A 12,250-nucleotide genomic window follows, 5' to 3' on the forward strand; every position below is an offset into this window, starting at 1 on the left:
AGATTGTAATTTAAATAATTTTGACTTACATTCTTGTAAGTGTTACAGTAGTTTTGAAATATAAAAGGTTTTTTGGCCAGTCGCACAGAAACTATCTTTATTCAATGTATATGTTTGAAGGACCCCTTATATTGGAGTGTTAGTCATGGACATCTACTGTATACACATTAGGGGTGTGCTACCACAGGACATGATTGGAACAAGTTAGGCAAAAGAAAGAGAATGTCACTCTGTAGTGCACCAAAACGTTTAATTAAAATATAACCTTTATTGAAACACTTTATTAAAATAATGTTGCGAAATATAAGACACATACAAACATGTAAGGAAAAGGATATACTATCCTCACACTGTGGGCCCCACGAGATGATCTCCCTACTAAGTATTTATAGAGATCTTTCTTAAATGGTGCGTAAATAACTTAGTCGCCTGTGTATCTAATAACAACAATATATGTTAAATTGGTAGTTCCTTTAATTGGAATAGCTATGACAATCACAATATACCAATTTGGTTTGGTTATGTTATTAATGATAATTACACTCCATTTGGAGTGGGTGTGGTATGGGGCTCCGACAGTCGGGATCCCAACAGTCATTAGCCCGACGTCGGGATCCCGACTGCCCAGACTCAGACAGCATGGCGAGCGCAAAAAAGCCCCTTACGGGCTCGCTGGGCTCGCCACGCTGCCCCACGAGGGACAATAGCGGGTGTCAGTCAGGCACCCAGCTGTCGGCGTTTTGACAGTCGGGATCCCGACGTCGGGTAAATGACTGTCGGAATCCCAACTGTTGGAAACACGTCCGGCACCCTTTGGAGGGATGTAATATCTACAGAAGGTAAGTATCAACAGGTTACCTCAGAAAGTATTTACAGTATATAGTACGACAAATTGTGCGTGTTCTCATTTTAAATAAGATCCCACATGCAGGCTATTCAATATAATTAGTGGCTGGGCTGTGTGCATGCCCTAGACACAGTGTATTGTGAACGGCTTGGAGAAAACTGCTTTGTCCCCCGCAGGCTGAAAGCTAATTTTGAAATATTTAAACAAATATGCATTATAAACTTAACATTTTTTTCCTATAATTATAATAAAATATAAATACAATTAAAGCTGGGTAACCGCTGCCTGATTTTTTAGATCGGTATGTCAATCTGCCTAATTGTCATAGCGATGCACTTCGGGCATCATACAGTAGGTCACAATTATGATTTGTATAGGTTTGTATGCACAGCATACCGCCACTGCGGTCAGGACTTCTGAACGTGAGTGAATTCAGTTTAACTACTGCATCTAGAGATATCGCAACGGTGTGTACTTTTTTATTATTATTATTATAAACAATTATATTGTTTATATGGCGCCACAAGGGTTCCACAGCGCCTCACAAAACATAGATGAGCAAAAAACAAGAAAATTGTGATTTATGGTACGAATGCAAATTACGACAAGTACATGGTAAATAAAAGACAGTTGCAGTAGCAGATACTGACGCTATTTTAACAGTATGAAAAAAAAAGAGAAGGTAAAGATTACTTCTTATATGTACTGCATTTTAGGTACTTATATGTTAGTTGGGCGCCCACTAAGCTATTTGCTTAGTTTTTGGCGCCCCCCTCGCCACACTTCAGGCTCGGTGGCTCGCTGCGCTCGCCACACTATATAAAATCAACTCCATGCCGACATGGATAGTGGGGGTATGATCGTACTAACTATAGTGGGTGCCCGACTAACATATAAGTACCAAATTTTATGTTCAAATGTATAAAATTTTAATAGATGTGCATTAAAATAATGGATCATACATCTATGTTTACAGGGGTGACATATCACAAAAAGTGATTTATCAATTAAAGTTTATGATGTAAGTATGTGGCAAAAACTATAGGGCTGTAGATGCCATGACTATACAGGCACGTGACTACTTTTATGTGAACCTAAGTTAATTTGTGTATCAGCTTGGAAACACAATGTTCTGAGAGCTTGAATTTAAAAAAAGGATTCGGTATGAAATCCCGATGGCCATAATACCGACAACCATTGACCGGCGGTCAAAATACCGACAATATACGAGGGTTATGCCGCACCCGCTTCCAATGAGATAGAACTGTGCCAGGTTAGTATTAGTATAGTTCCATATCCAAGTAATGCATTCACAAGTCCTCAGACAAACCAGCACCAGTAAACTTGTTAGCAAATAAAGTATTTATATTCCATGAAAAGGATCCATTTTCAAAAAAGCCAAAGTCCCAACATCACATGGCAATAACAGTTTGGAGAAACATGCTCTCAGGTATACATTACGTATCCGGCTTCATTGGCCACAGAGAGAGTCCCTTAACGGGCCGTTTCGGCGTTACTCACGCCTTTCTCAAAAGGGGAATGAGAATAATGTTGCACACCGTGGTGGCTGGGGAGCCGTCTTAAATAGCAAAAAGATGTACACTCACCTGTCTGTAGATTGCCGCATCCCGGGAAGCCGTACTCGCCGTCTTGCGGTCCACCGGATAACCGGAAGTGACGTCAGACGCCAACTTCCGCGTTCCAGCTTGCGGGGACGGTTTTTAGGTACCCTGGTGCCGGCCGGATGTGTATTGGTTACTATGGCAATGAGAAAAACTCCAGATACGCAATGCACCTGTGAACAAGAGCATACATCTAAATATTACACACATCAAAGGACAGACATATACCAAGACAACACACTATGTAAAGAAATGGGAAGGAAATGCATGAATAATTAGTACTAAGAGATATTTAACCAAATATAATAGTACCGGATCGATCCATGTGCATAACTAATAGAATTATTTGGAAAGATTTTTTTGGACCAAATATGGAAACACTGTAGGATTATAGAAATGGAGCGAATGTAAATTCTTCATTTAACCCCTCTGGGTTCATGGAACGCAGTTCATGAATCCAATAACACTCTCATGTCAAGTTGCACGGGCAGGAGACTTTGTAGATCACAAAACAAGGATGACATTCTCCAGTACATTTTCCATTGCGTCAAATGAGATACGGATGGCGATCAAGAAGCACTGGCATATTATCCAAACTGACCCGATTTTGGGCAAAGTTTGCCAGGATGTTCCACTATTCTGTTACAAACGCAGTCGCAATCTTAAGCAGCGAATGATTTATACTGATATTAGCCCCCGGGTATGCCACAAAGAATCATGGCTACAGAAAACAGTTGGCTCTTTTCGCTGTGGAAAATGCGTAAACTGCAAATACATCACGATGGCTAACAGTTTTATACATCCATTGACTGGGAAACAATATTCACTAAAACATCGTATGACGTGTGAAACACGTTTTGTGATCTACAAAGTCTCCTGCCCGTGCAACTTGACATATATCGGAAAGACCATACGTATGCTCAAGGAGAGAATATCGATGCACAGAAGTTCCATCAAAAAAGCGCTATTAAAAATTGAACCCAGTACTCCGCCGGTGGCAAGGCATTACGCAAATTACGGACATAAAATAAGTGATTTCACTTTTATGCCCATTGATTGCATACCACCATTACGACGAGGTGGGGATCGGCATAAACTTTTGCTGCAGAGTTCCATGAACCCAGAGGGGTTAAATGAAGAATTTACATTTGCTCCATTTCTATAATCCTACAGTGTTTCCATATTTGGTCCAAAAAAATATTTCCAAATAATTCTATTAGTTATGCACATGGATCGATCCGGTACTATTATATATAGTTAAATATCTCTTAGTACTAATTATTCATGCATTTCCTTCCCATTTCTTTACATAGTGTGTTGTCTTGGTATATGTCTGTCCTTTGATGTGTGTAATATTTAGATATATGCTCTTGTTCACAGGTGCATTGCGTATCTGGAGTTTTTCTCATTGCCATAGTAACCAATACACATCCGGCCGGCACCAGGGAACCTAAAAACCGTCCCCGCAAGCTGGAACGCGGAAGTTGGCGTCTGACGTCACTTCCGGTTATCCGGTGGACCGCAAGACGGCGAGTACGGCTTCCCGGGATGCGGCAATCTACAGACAGGTGAGTGTACACCTTTTTGCTATTTAAGACGGCTCCCCAGCCACCACGGTGTGCAACATTATTCTCATTCCCCTTTTGAGAAAGGCGTGAGTAACGCCGAAACGGCCCGTTAAGGGACTCTCTCTGTGGCCAATGAAGCCGGATACGTAATGTATACCTGAGAGCATGTTTCTCCAAACTGTTATTGCCATGTGATGTTGGGACTTTGGCTTTTTTGAAAATGGATCCTTTTCATGGAATATAAATATTTTACTTGCTAACAAGTTTACTGGTGCTGGTTTGTCTGAGGACTTGTGAATGCATTACTTGGATATGGAACTATATATATATATATATATATATATATATATATATATATATATATATATATATATATATATATATATATCAACCATACTTAGGTCGACACGGTTGGGTCGACAGGGGGCAAGGACGACAGGGCTCTAGGTCGACATGGGTGAAGGTCAACAGGTGTCTAGGTCGACATGGGACAAGGTCAACATGGGTTTAGGTCGACACATGCTTTAGGTTGACATGGGTTAGGTCGACAGGTCGTTAGGTCGACATGGTTTTTTTCAGGTTTTTTTACTCAAATGTTGACACAGTCATGTCGACTGTGTCGACATTTGGGTAAAAAAACAGCGAAAAAACCCATGTCGACCTAGTGACCTGTCGACCTAATGCAGTTGGAAGTGAACCGCAGCCCCTCGCTTCGCTCACAATGCTTAGGGTGCTGTACCTCGCTGCGCTCGGCACACTATTTTATTCTCCCACCATGCCCTAGTGGATGGTAGGGCATGAAAAACCGCCTGTCGGTACATGTCGGCTCATAAAACATTGAAAAAAACCATGTTGACCTAGACACCTGTCGACCTTCACCCATGTTGACCTAGAACCCTGTCGACCTAGACTCATGTCGACCTTCTGACATGTTGACCTTGACACCTGTCGACCTTCCAGCATGTTGACCCAACAGTGTCGACCTAAGGACTGTTGACCAAATGATCCCAACACCTGCACAGTATGCACTGGGTTAAAAAAGTCTCCTCTCTGCTCTTTACTTCCTGCCTGTGCCTAGTGAGATCACAAGGGAGATAGCCTATCACCCTCTGTGACCTGCTCATGACTTGTAAATACCGTTTCAGAGCCATATACACTACAAATGGATTGGCTCTGAAACAGGTAGGACACTGCGTTTTGGATTACAGGTATTTTAAAAATGGTAAATTGTCTCTGGACCTTTCACATTACAGCTAGGAACATTTTAAAGCCATTTAAAATCATCAATTTACCGTGTTTTAGCTGTAATGTAAAAGGGGTATTATATATTTTTACTTTATAAACTTTAAATATAACCGCAACGCTGAAATGATTGCACACCAACACAACCTTGTTATAAAATGTATGACAATGCTTTACTTAAATAAATAGCTTCATTACAGGTATTTGCAAATGCAGACTAACACAAGAAACATAAAATTGATTAGCTAATACTTAAACAGTAATTCTAAATTAAATCAAAATGGAAACCTTTCAAGGACAGTGATCAGCCATGATTAAACCTCCTTCATAGTTACCTCCAGCCCCCTGTTGGCCTGTTCTTCCTCAACTGCCTTTTTCTTCCTTCTCTTATACCCCTTTTAGACCAAAACGCCGGGTCGCACCCGACTTTTTGGACCCTGGTTGAAGCCGGGTGCGACCCGGCGTTTAGGGGCATTTACACCGGACGGGCTTAAATGCTCGCACCCCCCTCCCGCCCCTTCCCGGCGCTTGAAGATGACAGCGCGATCTCATCTTCAAGCGCCGATCGACGCCGCCGTACCCGGAACGCTGCTGGGGGCAGCCCAGCACTAAGGTAAGCTGCTAGGCTGCCCCCAGTCCCCGCGCGCACCCCCGCCATTGGACAGGAGGTGAATGGATTTCGCACACAGGCATCCATTCACCTCCCTCCCCTGCCGCCGCTGCTGTCTGTCAGAGAATAGCAGACAGCAGCGCCGGCTGTCAGTGTCAGACTGACAATCCGTCCAACCTGCGGACGCTGCGGTCCGCAGGTTGGACGTTCCCCATTCATGTAAATGGGAGCCGGGTCATCCGACCCGGCGTTCCCATTTACACCGCCCTCTACCCAGGTCCTAGCCGTGTTCTACCCAGGTCAGGACCTGGGTAGAAGTCCCGTGTAAAGGGACACGGCGTTAGGGATTTACACTGCCGAAGATCCGGGTCTGACCCGCCGCTGACCCGGATTCTTCGGCGGTGTAAAAGGGGTATAACTCTGATATTAAACCTTAATCACATTAATTAATTAATTACTCATAAGCATTGAGTCTTATTGGAAAGCTCTGCTTTCAATCATGATGTCATAATTAACCCAACACCCAACTTTCTTGTTACTAGGCAAAGGTTCAGTGGCCTTGGAGTCTACACATGTGTGGCCCTGTTCCCATATTATTGATAAGTTTGTGGAGATTAGCTTTCTGTCCTTGCTCCATTATACTATCAACACCATATTCTTAAGCTTCTAAAACCAAAAACAATTCTTTATAAGGAATCACTTTTACAGCACTATTCTGAATCATCAGCCATTTTATAATGTTATTATGCAAGTCATAGTTCACAAAATGGTTGCTGCTTCGAACAAACTCATGCTACTTAGCGAAAAGGGTAGGCCTCATACGCAGTGGCTAGTACATTGTGCAACAAACTAATGCCACATGCAGCAATAAATAACAGTGTTTGAGAAAACAGAGTGTAACAAAAGCAAATAATTATTGATGCGTTATTTCTGTTTTAACAAAAGTATACACAAGTTATTCATCTTTTGTTGGCCTGTATGTTGACATAGGACATAAAACCCACATGAGTGTACCGCATCCCCCCCACATGGCTCGCTGCACTCGCCGTGCTTCGGGCACGGCATACCTCCCAACATGATCCATGCCAGGAGGGACACAATGCTCTGCTCCTGCACTTTACTCTTATTGTATGATTACCCTCATCTGTGTTAAGCAGGTTAATTGAGGAGAAAGGTGCTTCAACACAGGTGATCAGGGGCGTAACTAGATATCAGTAGGCCCCATAGCAAAAGATTGTAAGGGCCCCCCATTTACCAACTGATGGTGATAAATGTATGTAAAACATATTACGTAGACAGTAAAGATGGGCCCCCCTCAGCACTGGGCCCCATAGCAGCTGCACCCCTTGCACCAATGGTAGTTACGTCCCTGCAGGTGATGGTAATCATACAGCAAGAGGAAAGTCCAGCAGCAGAGCATTGTGTCCCTCCTGGAGAGGGTCATGTTGGGAGGTATGCACGGTGCCTTGCTGCGCTCGGCACACTATTATATTCCGCCTCCATGTCTACTGGTATGGTAAAGTATGAACAATTTAAATTACGGTATTTTGACCGTGTCAGTATTTTGACCATGTCGCTATTTTAAATGTCGGTATTTTGACCTTGTCGGAATTTTGACTGTCGGTCAATGGTTGTCGGTATTTTGACCATCGGGATTTTGATTGTAGGTAAATTGACTGCATCCCTAAAAAACCCTATGAGGCATTAATTGCTCCTAGCTGAATTAATGTGCAAGTGATACAAACTTATGACTCTAGGGAGCACCACCAACAGGTTATTTTTGGAGACATTTGTGTCAGATAAAGATTTCCCTGTATGTTGGTTACACATATTCCTTTTCCTCTCTAGACACACTATTTTAACAGTGCCAGAGATATACAGTAGTCTTAGAAAAGTACATGAGGAGAAAGGGCCCTGCTCATGAGAGCTTACAATCTAAAGGGACAGGGCAGACAGACTGGGGTGACACAGCAGGGGTATAAGTGAGCGTTGTCATAAAATTAGGATGAAAATTGGTTACATTTAATGAAGAAGTGGGTCTTGAGAGCCCGTTTAAAGTTTTGAAAGGAAGGTGGCAAGTCTTATAGGGAGAGGTAGAGAATTCCAGTGATATGGAGCACAACAGCCAAAATCTTGGTGGCGGAAGTGAGAGGAATTATCCAATTGGCAGGAGAGGCGGCCTGCATTTGTGGAACGGAGAGGATGGATGGGAGTATAAGGAGAGATAAGGTCAGCTATGAAGGTGGGAGAGGAGTGGGAAAGTGAGTGTGAGGAGCTTGAATTGTATTCTGGAGGGAAAGAGGAGTCAGTGCAGGAGCTTTGTAAGTGAGTGTGAGGAGCTTGAATTATATTCTGGAGGGAAAGAGGATCCAGTGCAGGGCTTGTTAGAGAGGGGAAGTCGACATAGTACATTTGGAGAGGAAGATGAACCGGGCAGCAGCATTGAGGATAGATTGGAGTGGAGAGAGGTGTTTTACAGGAAGGTCAGAAAGTAGGAGATTACAGTAGTCCAAGCTGGAGAAGACTAGTGAGTGAATGAGGGCTTTGTAGCATCCTGATTGAGATAAGGTCTGATCCTGGAAATAATATTGAGGTGGAAATGACAGGACTGTGAGAGATGCTGAATGTGTGGTTTAAAGGAGAGAGAGGATCAAGAATGACGCCAAGGCAGCATATTTGGTGGCTAGAGGAGATGGTTGTTCGATCAATCGATAGTGACATTGTGGAAGGTTAAGTTATGTGGGAGGGTGGGAAGATGATCAGCTCAGTCTAATGCTGTGTACACACGGTACAATCCAGCATAAGATTTTGACTATATAGTCAAAATCGCATGCAGATCGCAAGCAAATCGTTTGCAGATCGCACACGTTTTTTACCTTGTGATCCTGATGCCTGCTCCCGTGGCAGCACAAATTGAAACCCAGATAGACAGGGCAGCAATGACTATATAGTGTAAATCGAATGTAGATAGCATGAATTGTATTTAAATAGTACAGAGTTAGCAAAGATTGTATAGCAGTCGAATCTTATGGTGTGTACACACTTGTACAATGTGCATGAGATTTTGACTATATATAGTTAAAATCTCATCTGGATCGCATGCAGATCGCACAGGTTTTAACCCCTGCGATCCCGATGCGATCCCGATGCGTGCTCCCGTATCGCAGCCAGAAAGTCTTGGCTGCATAGACTATATAGTGCAGATCTGCACTATATAGTCTAAATTGTATGCAGATAGTCTAAATTGTATATATTGTATGCAGATAGTCTAAATTGTAATATAGTCTAAATTGTACAAGTGTGTACACACCATTAAGTCGAATAGCAAGGGAATCTCACCATGTGTACACACGGTGAGATTTGACATTAGATTTTCACTATATAGTCAAGATCGCATGCAGATCGTATGCAGATCGTAAGCAGATCGCACAGATTTTTACCTTGCGATCCTGATGCGCGCTCCCGTGACAGCACAAATCGAATATATAGTGCAAATCTAATGCAGATTGTATAAATTGTATGTAAATAGTACAGAGATAGCAAAGATTGTATAGCACTCGAATCTTAAGGCAAATAGCAAAGGAATCTCACCGTGTGTACACACAAATAGGAATGTTTAGCTTAAAAAACAGACACAGCACTTTTTGAAGAGTGATTAATTAAAACACCATGGGTAAATAAATGAAAATCAACATTTAATAATTGATGTAGCATTAAGAATGAATACAAAATTACATAGATAAACATTAACCATGAATTGACATATATTAGTCTCTCACATAGATGGCTTATGGATGCTGAGTCCCGAGTTGACCATATGACCTTATAGCGGTCCTGTCAATTTGCATATAGTCTCAAACACTCACTATGAGCACATGTCACGTGTATAAGCCCTACCTGGACTAATACATGTGAGATTTGCTCATAGTGAGTGTTATGCAATGTATTTAACTATTAAAACATAATGCAATATGGGTTATGACTATCCATTGGTCAGCATATCTTCCCAAATGGGACTTTACACTGGAGGTTTTGCCGATTGAAAATGCCAAAGTTTTGTTTGATAATGAGTCACATGATTCAGTTCTAGAAAAGTTTGTTCACATAATCATTAGCTACTTTTAAGTACATTGTAGCTGGAGGGTAAAGTATAATTTATCTGTTACGTCTGCTAAATTATTTGTTTTTCCTATTCTTTTGCAGATTCACAATACTGTGGATATAGTTTTCTGGGTACTTATGTAATATCTGGGCTCCCGGTTTTCTCATGAGACCGTGTCCGCTCGCCACGCTTCGGGCACGGTGGCTTGCTGCGCTCGCCACACTATATAAAATCAACTCCATGCGTAGTTGGATAGTAGGGGTATGAAAAAATGGGGTGCATTTAACATGGGAGTCCAGATAATACATAAGTACCGTTTTCTGTAATAGGACACAGTGATAAAATTTTTTATTATATTTAATTTCCCTAGCCACAAAATGAGTATGTAAAATATTAAAGTTACCAGTGAATTTGTGAGAACTGCTGTTTAATATACTGGTATTGTTAAATGATGGTTTTATATATTCAGAATATGTCTTCATATATTTAATTCTATAAATAATACTGTGTATTTATTATAACTGTATTCATATATTTCAACAAACAATGTAGTTGTTCTGCATGCCACAAATACATTAATATGGATGTCTCAGAACATCTATGTGGTAATGCTCCTTACAGAGACTTAAAACACTCTGAGGGGCAGTGGCGTAAGTTCGTTCCAGTTGCCAGGAGGCAAGATATATATTGGTGCCCCCACAAACACACACACACACACACACACACACAAACACACACCCCCTATATAACCTTATATAAAATATATATTTCTGTTTCGCTAGATAGATAGATAGATAGATAGATAGAACACATATATATTTCAGAACATAGCCACAGAAGCAATATTGTTGGCTTTTAAATAACTGATTTAAACTTCCAGGGGGAGGAGAGGTGCCCCCTTGGGAGCAGGAGCCCGGTGGCAGATGACTCCATTGCCTCCCAGAGTTCTGCCTCTGCTGGGGGGTATTAAATCCGGGATTCTGACTGTCAGAACATCCCAACAGTCAGAACCCCAGGCCGTTTTCATCTGCTCCCACAGTAACTCGACAGTCAGAATTCAATGTTCTGGCTGTGGAATGTTGGAAAGTTGTCAAAAAAAACGGCAGTGAATTAGACGATCTGCAGCAGTTTCTGTAAAAAAAAAAAAATAAACCTTTAAAAAACATAATATCTGACTGCCTTAAGTGCCGTCGGTAACTGCAGCATTGAATAGCAGAGTGCCATTATTTCCGCTGGCAGAAATAGCGGCACAGATTGAATACCCCCTATATTACTAAACTCTCAATGTGTGTTTTGTAGAACAATTATCTTTGCGCAAACAACAAAAAACAAACTCCATCACATACTGTATACAGTATGTAGTTGTGATTTAGCAGTCATTGCACCTTGGCACTAAATATAGGACTAACCTTTTCTTTTTGCAACTGCCTTTTCTGCTCACTCCGTAGTATGACTTGGCTGGACTCTATTGTAGGAAAGTGCATTCCAGTCCTTTATAACATAAAATGTTCAGGCACTTTGCCCAAGTCATTGCAACACTGCAGAGTCCAACCCATTTCCCACAGTCAGTATAAACTTTCTGATCTTCTCTTTTCCTGAATGTGAATACTAGTTAAATGCTTTGTAATTGAATAGGTACCAAGTACTAAAAGAAGAATGTAGCTTGCAAAGGATAATAAACATAAGCAAGGCATACCAGATGTTACCCTCTGCCTCGCCCATCTGTTGGAGAAACTGTGGCTACTGCAGTAACATAGAAACATAGAATTTGACGGCAGATAAGAACCACTTGGCCCATCTAGTCTGCCCCTTTTTTAAACATGTTACCTCAAACCATATTTGATCCTTATTTTTTTGTAAGGATATCAATATGATATTTTGTAAGGATATCAATATGCCTATCCCAAGCATTTTTAAATTGTACTACTGTATTTGCGTCTACCACCTCTGATGGTGGGCTATTCCACTTGTCTACTACTCTTTCTGTGAAGTAATTCTTCCTAACATTTCCCCTGAATCTTCCTCCCTCTAGTTTCAGTGCATGTCCTCGTGTTCTGTTGTTCCTCTTCCTGTGAAGAATGTCTCCCACCTGTACCTTGTTAAAACCCTTGATATATTTAAAGTTTCTATCATGTCCCCCCTTTACTTTCTTTGCTCTAAACTATACATATTAAGATCTTTTAGTCTTTCCTGGTACGTTTTGTGATGTAGGCCATGCACCATTTTAGTTGCCCTTCTTTGTACAGTCTCTAATGTATT

General features: G+C 41.5%; 1 protein-coding gene across 1 annotated transcript in view; it reads right to left on the reverse strand.

The window, feature by feature from the left end:
• Positions 1 to 11,509, reverse strand: part of LOC146063917 (amine sulfotransferase-like) — a 43,947-nt gene extending 32,438 nt beyond the window's left edge. Inside the window, exon 1 of the mRNA XM_083176830.1 lies at positions 11,401 to 11,509. Coding sequence (XP_083032956.1) covers positions 11,401 to 11,475 — 75 coding nt within the window. The 5' untranslated portion in view covers positions 11,476 to 11,509. The remainder of the gene's footprint in view (positions 1 to 11,400) is intronic.
• Between the last annotated feature and the right edge of the window lie 741 nt (positions 11,510 to 12,250).

This window comes from Crinia signifera, chromosome 3, assembly GCF_055691185.1.
Source record: "Crinia signifera chromosome 3, ASM5569118v1, whole genome shotgun sequence".
Classification (NCBI taxonomy): Eukaryota; Metazoa; Chordata; class Amphibia; order Anura; family Myobatrachidae; genus Crinia; species Crinia signifera.